Here is a 13193-nt window from a genome sequence, read left to right on the forward strand (position 1 = left end):
TCCGCCATATTGGATCCGTCATTTTGAATTTTTGATAAGTGACTTCAGATTCGAAATCAGCGACCCAAAAATCCCCTAGGTAAGAAGTGGTGTAAAGATCCATCAACGAGTATTTGTTAAAATAGTTTCGCCCAGCTAGATTTGCGCTCCGAACCACAGTGCATCGGTGTGTAAAAAATAAATATTTCATAAATTATTTTATTTATCTTATCTGATATTGATTAGACTTTGGCTGGAAATTGCATTCATGCTAACTGTTTAGACGCTTTGAAGCTAATGCGAATGTTTTATGACCTCTCAGCTTTGGGCGACATACATTTTTAGCAAACGACCAAAATTTTGTTGATAAGATTTGAAATATTTTGCTACTGTTTCGCATTTTGAAGCGTAGAAAATATCATTGAGTGGTTAAGTTTTTGTTTAGTGTTTATACATATGTATCCTACGTATTCGGTAGAGAATTAGAATGCCAGAGGCGTGGATTCAATATCGTCGCTTGGAGCGTAATACCTCGTATCCGCCAAATGCAATACCACGTATAAGATAGTCCGAAAATTTTACAAAAGAGTGCTGAAATTTATTTCCTGCAAAACTTTTGAATGGTTTCCTACCTAAGCTTACTAAATATGAGCTTCTACTATAATTATGCACTATTAAATTTGTGAAGCAAGAAAGTATTGAGATAGGCTAACCAAAATAATTTTTTTTCTATGCCACTAATTTTCAATTTTATTCTTCTGGATATATTGCTTCGCGGCTTTGCTAATCAGAACACCTTTCTTGTTTGCTGAGATGGATTTAGGTACCTCACACCTGCTTGTGTACGAGCATATGTACATACACGCATACATATGTATGTGCATATCTTCGTTTAAAGTACAAACTGACATTTTTTGCTAAAATTGGATTTGCTTACACAAGCTCTTGGCTCAAGCCATACCCATTCCTCCTGAAATATACTGGCCAGAAAAGCGATTGGTTTATAAATATGAGAACCATTTTGAAATATGAGTATTTTTACTCTTTAGAAAATAATTTATGCAACCTCACATACGCGGTTTTGCATTATCTTGATATGCGGTTTTGTACTGTAAGCGACGAGATATAAAATGAAGGCGTCAACAAATCTTGTAAATAATCTGATGTGTTCATTACGTCGCCCATGCTCATTAGCTCTATCTCAAACTCTATCGGATATACTTTGGCTTATCCAGCTAAAGAAAACTGTCAACGACATTTAACTAAACAGATGATATACCTATGTATGGATGTATGTATGTACATAAGCACATTGTCTGACTAAAATAAAAAAAAGTGGTGTTAAACCGATCCTTTAGCCGGAAAACAGATAAAAGCGTTGCTAATGAAGTGTGCGCCAGTGCAGAAAAAAAGACAAGATATTTTAATACTCTATCGCAAAAATAATAACAAACCTACATAACATACATAAATATTTAATGTATGTTTGTTTATATTTGCTTAAATTACTAATACTGCTTTTAGCTTGGCGAAAAAACAACAACAAATATAACCGTAAAGGACTTATCAATATTATCAGCATTGAAAAATAATGATAAGCACCTGGACGCATAAATGAATATTCCTTGTACAAATTTATTAGCTGTTGATTTTCTGTGAATATAATTTATGATGCATATTTTTGTTTTAATGTATTTAGTTGGAAAAAATATGATTAGCTTAAGTATTATATAGTAAACTCATCAAGTCCAAGGGTGAATGGGGATTAGATGTCAATACGTTTTTGGCATTATAATTTGGAAACAAATTCATTTACTGCAATCATAAAAAGTGAGTAGTTGCTGGCTAAGTAACTGCAGGCACGAGTAGTATATACAACATATCTACATACTCTTGTGGTCAGCGTTTTGCCAGATCAGTTGTTCTTCTGGTTGGCTTTTCATTTCTGAGTAGGTCAGCCTAGAAATCGGTATGTCTTGGGTGAAGGTCACGGTTGCATGAATAAAATTTGATTGCTTTTTTCGAAGTTGGTTGTTTACCTTACAGATTTTGGTTGTGTTTTTTGCGCGAGTGGTAACCGTGGTGGCAGTATAGCGTAGGTAGCTCAACATGTTGTTTCGGACATAGAAACAGAGCTAGTAAGCTTATGCACCAATGTACTAGACAAATTTTGAGTTAGCTTTGACCCCAAAGAGATGCTTGATTAACCTTATGATTAGGCTTTAAGACTAATGTCCGATCGCTCTTTCGGTTGCGTCTGATTATTGCCTGCGTTTCGAATGAGTTGGCTAATAGGAGTACAATCGAGGCAGGTACATCGAGAAAGAACACTTGGAGATTCATACCAGCTTGACAAGCATTGGGTTATCTAGAGACTCTGACAGGGTATTTTTGGCAAATCATGGAGCGGAGACGCCCAAGGTAATTTCTTAGGAAAACAAAGCTGCGGCTCTCAAATCTGGTGGCCTTTTAAAAGCCTTGGTGGAAGCTTAAAATTAACTTTATACTGAAAATTTGTAAAAAAAATGCTGATGATAGGTTTGCGGGGTTATATATATGTATACACTTTTCTCCTAAAAAAGTAAAAATGCTACAATTTTCGTGTTTTAAAACTTACGAGCCAAGGGTTTGCTATTATCTTTTTATATTTTTTGATAATTAAAAAAAAATTATGGTAATGAAATTAGTCATATTTAGTGCCATTTTCTCAAGAAGGCTTTATAAAACTATCTGCCTTTCAAACACATTTCTTTAGAACAAAATGCATTTTTAAAGGGCACACAAATTTCAAAATTTACTTCAGAGAACAACCCTTAACTCACTAAGGTCTCTTTTTATGCGGCACATGCGTTCCTCAGAAAGCCGCATAAAAAAATCCGCATAAAAAATTTCTTTACTTTCATACAAAAACAGGGGATGCGTTCCAGCATTTTCAAAAACCGGAAAAATACAGATATTCCGTAAAAAAACGATTAAAAAAAAAACGCATAGAACCAATCCAGTGAGGCAATATTAAGCAAAAAAAAAACAATTTATTTCCTCACTTCAACACTTATTATTTCATGTAAAACTGAACATTAATTTTAATTTTATGTGTATTTTAACAAAAAAAAAAGTACCACAATAAATACATGAATTATGTAAAAGTACAAAGACAAATTATTAATCAAAGAAGCATTGTCTCTTACATGATGAAAAAAAGTTATTAAAACTGTCAAAACAGCAAAATCGCTACAGCAAAAAAATGGTTTTAAAACACGTACCTATAAATTGAAATGCGCATAAAAAACCGCATAAAAAGAGACCTAAGTGCATATATATTTGGAATAGCATATGTAATTTTTTCACACTTACAATTTTTTGTTATTATTTAAATTTCACAAATATTTAAATCATAAACATAACTCACGAAGCACACAAAAATTTGTATACGCTTAAATTACTTGCTCTTGCCAATGATGTGCTGGCGGGAACTGTGATTGATCAGTTTGGAGCGTGTTTGCTTACTTTTATAATTATTTTAATTGCACTTTGCGGATAGCTTTTATTTTTTTTTATATTAAATTAATTACGATATTTTCGTTTTGCACTTTCACCACTGATATCACAGACTGAGTATGTATATACTATGTGCATATACATATGTCTTTGTTTGTATGTAACTTTTCTTAAACTACACCTTTTAATTTAGTTTTGATTTGTTCACCAAGTTCAAGCGCATAAACATTGCAGCACACAAACAAAAACAACAAAAAATGCAGTCAAACTACTTACTCGTAATTCCGCGCCGCGCTGCTGCAACAGCGGATCGGAAGTGTGCGTATTGGTATTCGGTGTCATCAAGCGTCGTCTGATTTCGCCCTTACTGCTCATCGTGCAACAACCAACTGAGCCACTCAACAAACTAAAATTTATTGATTAACTAAACTAAAACTAGCCAAACATCTGATTGGCTATATTTAATCATCGAAAATTGCACAGAAAAAAAAGAGTACAAATTTGAGACGATAAATAATAACAACACGCTAAAATTAGGTAATTGTTGACACTGATTAGTACGAGTACAGCCGTTGACAATAAAGTGGTTCTCAATGCTTGGCTTGCCAGGTGCTCCTATGGAATAAAGTCGAATATACACTCAGCTCAGTGCAAATGAAATCATTGGCCAACCAAAGCCGGTGACAAATGCTTACATACTGTCTGACTGCAGCAGCGGTATGGCATGAGAAGCATGGAGAGCGTTATCGTATGTATAAATATTCTGCACATTGAGTAGATAATAAATACCCTTGGATGTAGGAAAAAATTCAGCGTTGTCCAAGTGCTCTCAACATTTTATACATTTGTATGTTTGTAAGCATTGGCACCAATGCTCATTTGCCGCCGGCAAATTATACAAATCGGAGGAGAACAAAGAGAGAGCGATCGATTGGAAGGTGGTAGGTGAGTCAGGGTTTTTGTTGCGCTCATATGGAAGACATTGCACATTTTTTATTCCATGGGAATACATATATTACATATATGTTTAGTACATATTTACACTAAAATATGGTGAAATGCTTTCTTTTTTTCTCTATATTTATTTATTTTATGCCAGATTTGGGACACTCTCTCAATTTTCGTTTAAAGCAGCATAGTTTGGTTTATGTATATTTCAATCCGGAAATTAGCAACTCTGTATGCTGGTGATGAGTAAATATTATCGTATTCATTTTTATTACAGTGATGGCAAATTTTCTCACATACAGTTCATACAGTGTACAAAATTATTATTTAAACAAGTAATATTTAAGCAACGACCAAAACCCACTTCAATTCTGATATATAAATTTAAGAGTACCGTTAATTTCTTCATGATCCAATTATCGAATCTAAACCAAATTAGTATGGGATCACCTCTGCGGTACCCACTTTCCTTAAAAAAATTATAGAAATCGGTTACCGTGGTCCAACGTTATATGTTACCAACTTACATAAAAAAAAATATACCGACGAACCATCTCTTTTTTTGAAGTCGGTTAAAAACCGTGATAAAAAGTTGTTCATGACTTCCAAAAACTTTTTTGAAATTATTGTCTGGTCCTTTCAGGGATTGTAGTATGTAAATTTAATTTCTCAATAAAAATATTAAAAAATAAAATTTATTTTACTTTTGGGAAAATTTTTGAGATTTTTCAGGACTTCCGAGGGATTCTTCGTGGTTTATTTTCCGACACATTTTTGGGACTTTTCAGAATTGCACGTCTTTATTTTTGCGGAACTCTAAATGTGCTTTCGGGATTTTTCGGGATTCCCCGGTATTAGATTTTCACAGGTCTGGTGAGGACTTTTAGCAACTTTCGGTTCTTTGTTTTTGTTTATGTTTTGAAAGTTTCTTTATATCCATCTCATTTAAAATTTTTAAAATTATTGTGATTTTTTTGAGTTTTCGAAATTCGTGATATTTTACTTTTCGGAAGCTTTTGCGGGTTTATAGTATTTTTAGTTATATTTTTCGGGTTATTTAAGGGACCTTTCGGAATTCTTCGTATCCAGTTTTTCGGTACTCTAAATATTTTTTCTGGGCCTTATTTTTGAGGTTTTTGCGGGTTTTCCCAATTCTTCCGAGCTTTATGGGATATTTCTGAAATTTTTCGAGACCACTCGGGCTATTTCAGGAGCTTTAGGATTTGTCGGAGATTAATTTTGGTGAATGCCGAAAATGTGAAAAGAAAAATTTACCGTTTATTTTCCGATGAGCAAATATTTTAAACCAGGTGCATGTTCTTGCTTTATATCATAGCACAAAAAAAACAACATTATGTAGAAAAGTTCAATGTCTAAAAAAAGCTTAGCTTTAGCTTCTAAGTCAAATAAGCAAATTTTACCGCTAAGTTGATTCGACATATTGCAGTGTTGAGTATATATTTGCTTTGTCAACACTGTACAAACACTTCTAATAAATTTCTACACAAACCTAGCACAAGTTGGAAGTATAATTATTTGCAATATTCTTCTACGTATTTATTTATTTTATTTGTATGTCGGTTGTTTGCTTAGACATTAGCATTGCTTTCAAAGAATGCGTGAATAACAAAGAATAGCCATTGGGATAAAAGTATTTTGGAATTAGCAAATATTAACTTAAGATTAATGCTTTTATGCTAATTCTCAAAAATAATCAGGAATATTTAATGAATATGTAAAGTATGCAAATAACTGTTCAACTAAGAACGGAATAACGAAAAAGGTAAAATATTGTTAAAAGCATCACACATTGCAACGAGCAGGGCAAAAAAAAAAACACGAATTGTGATTGTATTTTTTTGTTGTATACAATAAATAAATGTCGTTAATTTTTAATAGAATCATGAATATTTAAAAATTAGCAATATTGTCATGGAGATTGGGATGAATAAAAGTTATGCAAAAAAATTTTCTGTTTTGATGCCTGAAAAACGTATAGAAAATGCTTTAATGCACATCGTAACTACGAGTGGTTTTCTGTTTATTTTAGCATTTTCACAAAGTGGCTAGAGTTGAAACTTTGCTTCACCAAAATTATCAAGTACTTTTAGTTTATTTACCTTTAAAATTGCAGTTGTCGTGTTTTGTTTATTGGATTTTTTTTTAATCTTTTTAAAATAATAAAAGGTCTCGTATTTACTGAAAGGTTTTGATTTTTTATTTATTTTTGTTGAAAATGACTTCCCAAAGGCAATTAATTCATATGATTGTTGGGTTGGATGCGCAAACTTAATTGCGTAATTGCTGTGTATTTATCTACTATAAAAGTACAGTGTGCCGTAATAATGGTTGTACTACGAAAAGGACTTATTTATTCATATACACAAGGAGAGAGGACGCACTTTCCTCGAGACGCTTTTTAATCATTTCGTTGCCACTGCTATCTATATAAAGTATTAAGCTGACCCGCCATTTTTAATTTTTTTTTAAAGAAAACTTTGGGAAAATGAATAAGTATTTTAAGGAACGTATGTAAATAGTTAGATCCGATGAGATTGTGGGCCGCTGAAGAATCGCAGAAGATGCATTCTTATTTGAAACTCTGAGACTAGAATTCTATCGTTGACTTGCGTCCGGCTGATCACTGCTTTTTTTTTGAAGCGAGACATGACATAATTGTCATTCACCTAAATGGTTATCCATGCAACTGACTAATCACATTTTCACGACAATTAACACCAGGCTTACATCACATTACCACTTTCGGTCGTTGACCGATTTGGCACTTTAACCACCGCACTCACATTTTCCTGCTTCCTTCTCGCCTCGCTGCACATTTTTGCTAAATTTTCGCAGATAAATTAACGCACTACACTACATGAATATCAAAAAACAAATATCTACATTTCATCAAATTTGATGAGAATCCGCGACGTGTGATATGTGCACGCACGCAATCGCTAAACTGTCAAAAATTATTTAACTTTAAATCACAGGTAGTTATGAGAAAATTTCACCTCGACTTGGCTTTGTAATCCGAGTATGGAAGAAAAAACAAACAAAAAAAAATTACACCAAACAAAAATTAGAAGAAGCTACGCTTAAAAAGCAACCGAGTGAAGTACCACAACCCGCGTTCGAATGGAAACATTGGCTAGCCAAACCGCGAAGTGAGTAGCCGTGGAGCTGAGCCAACAAACGAAAACGGAGTTGCTGGCAGCTAAGCTGAGCGTAGACTAAATGAGAGTGTGGCTCAAAGTTTGGACTTTGCTTTCGCCGCTGCTAAAGTTGGCTTCATGTGAATCTTTCACATGCAGTGTGCACAACAACAGTGCACCGAATGTGTAGGTAAATACCAATATGGATGTATGCGAATATGTACACATGTACATTTGTATGTATGTACAATAATGAGACGGTTCAGCGAAAAAAGTTTAATGAGACACATAATTGTATGTATTAATGTTAGTGGTATAAACTTCGCAAAAATACATATCTATGTATGCTAGGGTGGTACAAAAGTGCATGTGAGAAAAATAAAGTAGAGTCTTCAAAGCTCTCACCCTTATCTTCATCGAAAAAATATCCCAAATTAACCCAGTGGGAAAATGAAATGTATCGTAATCGAAAAAATAATCAGTTAAACAACCCTTTTCACATTCGAAAATGCGTTTTTCCCCCCAGGGCGATGTCCTAAGAAAAGTGCGGCATTAAATTTTGCATTACCTAGTACCGAGAAACGAATGTGTTTTAATATGAAATTTTTGGAACTTTTTGAATTCATTACAATGCTGATTACATAGTTAGCAGTAATATTATCGAGAACGCATAAGAAATACATTACATTATTTATCACGCATGTAATGCATTACTACTTTTCCGACTGGGTAAGTATGCATATGCCCTTGTAGGTAAAGTTTGAGCACTGGACAAAATGCCATCAGTTGAGGTTTTTTTTTTGTCAAATGCGAGTGCCATAATGGTGATGCTCTTTTAGTGAAGGGAAAAAAGGTGAACTTAAAATATTGTTTAATATGCTAGTATTCAAAATTGAAGAAATTCTTCCCAAGTTTTCAATGCTTTAAGGTTTTTTAAGTTTATTTTTGTATATACATACATTCGTTCGATTTTTTTCATTTTTTTCAATCCTAATTCAAGAATAAAGTTTTTGCAAGCAAACACAAAGCAACTTACATCAATCAATGTTCTTCAAGTTAAAGGTTTACAATAATTTTTTTTCGCATTCTCTATTAGAAGGCTACTGGAGAATTGCAGTATTTTCTTACTAGGTATTTCTGCCCGTATAATTTTTTATGTACACATGTATTTAATTGTGTACTCCGCTCTGTACATATGTATTTATTTCAGTTTGCATCACTTGAGCGTCAATTTTTTAGTCGCTGCTCTAGCAATTATTATATTATTGTCATTAATATAGCATATGCTGTTAATGGGAAAAGCATTCTCACTGTGCGATATGCGTTACTTCTGCTTTTTATTTTTAAGCCATTTTGATAAAATGGAACGCGACGTGATTATTTAGGTTTATTAGTTACATTTTGAGAATTTTTCATGTCCGTTCAGAATTTTTCGTGCTTTGTATTTTTTGCAAATATCAGGAACTTTCAGGATTTTTTCTGGATATTTGGTATATCTCTTGAATTTTGAGGGACACATCTTGATATTTCTTAAATTTTCCGGATTCTTAGAGTTCTATATTTCGCGACTTTGGTCGTGTTAAATTTTTTCTTACTTCCCGGATACTTTAAGATTTTTTTAAACAGTGTGTTTTTATTTTCCCGTAATTTTCGGAACTGTTGAGTATTTCTTCAAAACTTTTTGTGATTTTTTTTAAGTTTTTCGGGCATTTTGGAGTTATTCGTGTTTATTCTTCTGGACCTGTACTCCAATTTTTCCATTTTTTTTTATTTTGCGGAAAATATCTTGTCCATAAGTACATTTCAATTTCCAAATTCTTTTTGGTTTTTTATTTTTTTGGAAATTCTGTTTTTTTTGTAATTCTCCGGAGCTCCCCTTAGAATTTTTAGGGACCTTTCGTGACCATTCGATATTTTTATTGAAAAGTCAGCTCGAAAGCAATATATGTGACCTGGTCTACGGAAAGGGGGCTTAGGTGTCAAAAAATCAATTTTCACTTTTGGTTGATTCGGAAAAATGTAGAGAAAGAAGAGTAAAAATACGACAAAATATAATTTATTGGTAATGAACAAAATACATTGAATTATAAGCTATAAAGACATGATTATACACTATGGGCCAAAAATAATAATGCTGAGTAGTTTATGTATTTTTCTTTGTTGTCGTTTTCCTTGAGATCTTTTTACGTGTTGATCCTGAGGAAGATGGACCTGGTTCCTCGTCTGGTTTGAGAACATCTTCACTAGTTTTTGCCTTCCGTTTCGTTTCATCCTTTTCATGGAAATATTGTCCGTATACGGCACTGAACTCCTCATCAACACTCATGTTTCATTTCATGCGAAATGCGAAGACGATAATCAACAGAAACAGTAAACGTCACTTCTTCAGTGTTACTTTTTTAAATGTTCCACACTAGCAACTTACACGATGAACTATAATAATATTCCGACCAACAACAACACTTACTGGACCAACAACAACACTTACTGGACGTCCGGCGCGGAGAACAATTAACGAGATAATGAGAAACTGACGAAACGAGTTGCTTACTTTTAACAGCTTTTTCACAGAAAACTAGTTTTCGCACGTAAGCTCCCTTTTCGTAGACCAGGTCACATATTAATTTGATCTGTGCTTTTTATGAGGATTCTTCGTATTTTATTAAATTTTATTTGGTATTTTTCGGGACCACTATACATTTTTCCCTATCTTAAAAAATGGAGAAACTAGCTATTTTTTTTTATTTAAAAAATACTAAAATGTTTCGGCTGGAAAATCAAGATTTTGAAATCTTGTCTCCTCTTTAAACTGTTTGACTTAAAAACAAACTTACTTGCGTTTCGGGACCTTATCACGTTGAAACGCCCATCGAGAATATTTCTATTTTTTTTTTTGAAGTTTTGGCCAACATTTTTTTGTGTTTCCTGCTTTCATAATTACCACTATTTCAGGTAAGGGGGTCAACGGACATCCCGAAAAAATGGCCATTAATATGATTTTTTCTCTATATTCAAAACTTTTGCCTCTTCGATTCCCTTGACAACCGGCATCTTTAAGGTTAAGGGAAAATTAAATAAAAAGTGGCTCTCCGATAAGTTACAAGAGTATGAATGAAAATGCGGCTGCATAGTCTATTTAGTGACGGCACTTATCGAAGCCGGGTTTCAGCTACAATTTTAGTGAATATTGATTCTTCCCTCCTTTCAGTTTTCATATTAAATTCAAATAGACAAAATAATTGTAAACATTCCAATAAAATTTTTTCCTTTAACTACGGGTGCGTTCAGAAATGCATCAAGCCAAAGCATCAGTATCTTTTATTTCCAAGCTAAATTTGATGGGAATGTGTTGTTTACGAAATTAAGTCCCAATTGGGCTTTTAACCGTGGTTGTGCATATTTGACATCTCCATCAATTATAGTTTAGATGTGAAACGCACCCTTCGGTATAAGGACCAAATTCGAAGTTACATATTTCTTGAGGGCAAATTTCTCAATCATATCTCTTTTAATAATGTTGACGTAAGGTAGAATATCTATGATATGTGCAATATGATGTCGCAGTAAATGTGGATTGGAATTTGCAGAAAGAGAGCCCCTTTTTATTATCCTTTAGCTTAAATGAAATAACTTTTACTTTCTTAGATGTTGTACCAGCTGGTATTTGTAGTATACACAATTATCGAAAATAGAGTAGATATATTTCTGTTGTTATGTCTGCCCAAAAAACTCGAACTCTTATATGTACGTACAAACATACATACATAGTTTACAATTTGTATGCCATCATTACAAAGTAGTGCACCTAGGCGTATGAAAAGCGCGACATAAACAAGGATGCCAGCACAAAATACTCATACGCCATGCTAACAGTTGTGTACAAGTGTTTGCCAAGTTCGATACAAGCTTTTGTGTAATTAAAGTAACACCAAAAAGTTAACAAAATTTTTAAAACAAACTTTTTAAAATGGAAACTGATGCAAGTAACTTTTGGATAACAGTTGTTAAATATGTAGGTAAATATGTTTTAATTTTTTTTGAGACGATAACCCATCCTCGTTACTAGAGTCGTCCTCGCTTTACTTAGCTCAGAAACGGAAGCGAATATGTAAAAATTAGGAAAGCAAATTCGAATTTTAATAGTAATTTATTCATTGCTTTGAGTTCATAAATTTGTTTATTTGTGATTTATAGCCAGTTTCAGGAAAACCATTTAACGGATTTTTTTTATTTGAATTTAATATAGAAACTGACAGAAAAAAGGCATTTATTTCATTTAAATTGCTTTCATGAAATCGGCAGTTAGTTGTTTTCGTTTTTGTACTAGTCATATATGAATAGCTAACTGAAACCCTTAAAATCTATTTTTTATTTAATTTTTCTTCAATTGTGACATGTGACACTTCTCAATATACTCGTATTCACTTGTGGCTTTTGCTTTTATTGTTTTAATATTTTATAACGTCGCATAGCAAAAATTCAGTTCTCAGAATTTAAATTCATTACCAATAAATAGGTCAAGGCAACCATTTTCAAAAGCAATCCGAATACAGGTAAACTTACACGCACATAACAATGCCAACATGTATGCATGTACATTAGACTGCGTCACTCCCCATAAAAAAAAAAGTTAAAGGCTTTCAGCAAAATATTTTGGAAAATATTATTTTGATTTGAAAAGAAACTCAAAAAATTTAGTATTTTGTGGATAAAAATAGTTTTTTTAAAGTTTTCTTTTTCAAAAAAATATCTCAGACGACACAACAGTTTAAGGCATTTGCATAAAAATATTAAAAAAAAAAATTTCTTCGGAATTATAAAAATGCGTTTTTTGATGCTGTTTTGAAATTTGTTCAAAGATTGGTTTAAGAAAAATTTGTATAACTGAGCCATAACTCTACCGGTATTTTATCATCCTTTTTATTGCTTTGAAAATAAACTCATTCAAAGATGAAAGAGAAAAGTAGGATGAACGAGCTTCATTCCAAGTTGAATAAAGATGTGTTGATATTTGAAAACAAAAACGGACATGAATGAGTTTGCAAAGAAATAAAAATGTGTCAAAAATATCTTTCCAATGAAACCTCATAAGTCTACATCGGTATAGTTTTGGCACAGTTATAAAAGTTTCTCGCTTTTAAAAAAATTTATAAAAATATCATTTTTGATTACTATTAAATACTTTAACATATTTTTATGCAGATTTTTAAGCTTAAACTGTTTTGTGGGGATTAGAAAAAAATCTTTTATGAAACTATGTTTAATCGCAAAAAACTCCATTTTGGAAGTCGGTGTTTTCAAATCGGTCCAGCTGACGTAAATCTTAATATTTTTCCGAAATATTTTGGTGTAAGTCTACAAATAAGTATGTATAATAAATTGTGTAATTCCGACGGAAAACTGCAGTTTTCCTTTTTGGTGCTGCAGTCTAATGTACATATAAATATATGTAAATAAAAATGTACTACGTGCTTACACATCATTTCAGCAGAAAAGTAATGAAAGATTTTTAAATTACTTTCATCTGAATATGCATTTAAACTAAAAAAAAAAATAAATATATAGCGATACCTAGGGCTCAAGAGAATTAAAACACACAATATAATAATT

General features: G+C 32.6%; 1 protein-coding gene across 2 annotated transcripts in view; it reads right to left on the reverse strand.

Moving 5' to 3' along the window:
- LOC108365009 (endoplasmic reticulum metallopeptidase 1) overlaps positions 1 to 7644 on the reverse strand; it is an 18314-nt gene extending 10670 nt beyond the window's left edge. Inside the window, exon 1 of one of the 2 annotated variants that reach the window (XM_017618908.1) lies at positions 7230 to 7644. In XM_017618908.1, coding sequence (XP_017474397.1) covers positions 7230 to 7262 — 33 coding nt within the window. In that variant the 5' untranslated portion in view covers positions 7263 to 7644. Of the gene's footprint in view, positions 1 to 3753; positions 4363 to 7229 lie in introns of those variants that run through there. The other variant, XM_017618907.1, reaches the window with a different exon arrangement.
- Between the last annotated feature and the right edge of the window lie 5549 nt (positions 7645 to 13193).

The sequence above is a fragment of the Rhagoletis zephyria genome, unplaced genomic scaffold (assembly GCF_001687245.7).
Source record: "Rhagoletis zephyria isolate East Lansing unplaced genomic scaffold, Rhagoletis_zephyria_1.1 Rzeph_scaffold_01745, whole genome shotgun sequence".
NCBI classification, from domain to species: Eukaryota; Metazoa; Arthropoda; class Insecta; order Diptera; family Tephritidae; genus Rhagoletis; species Rhagoletis zephyria.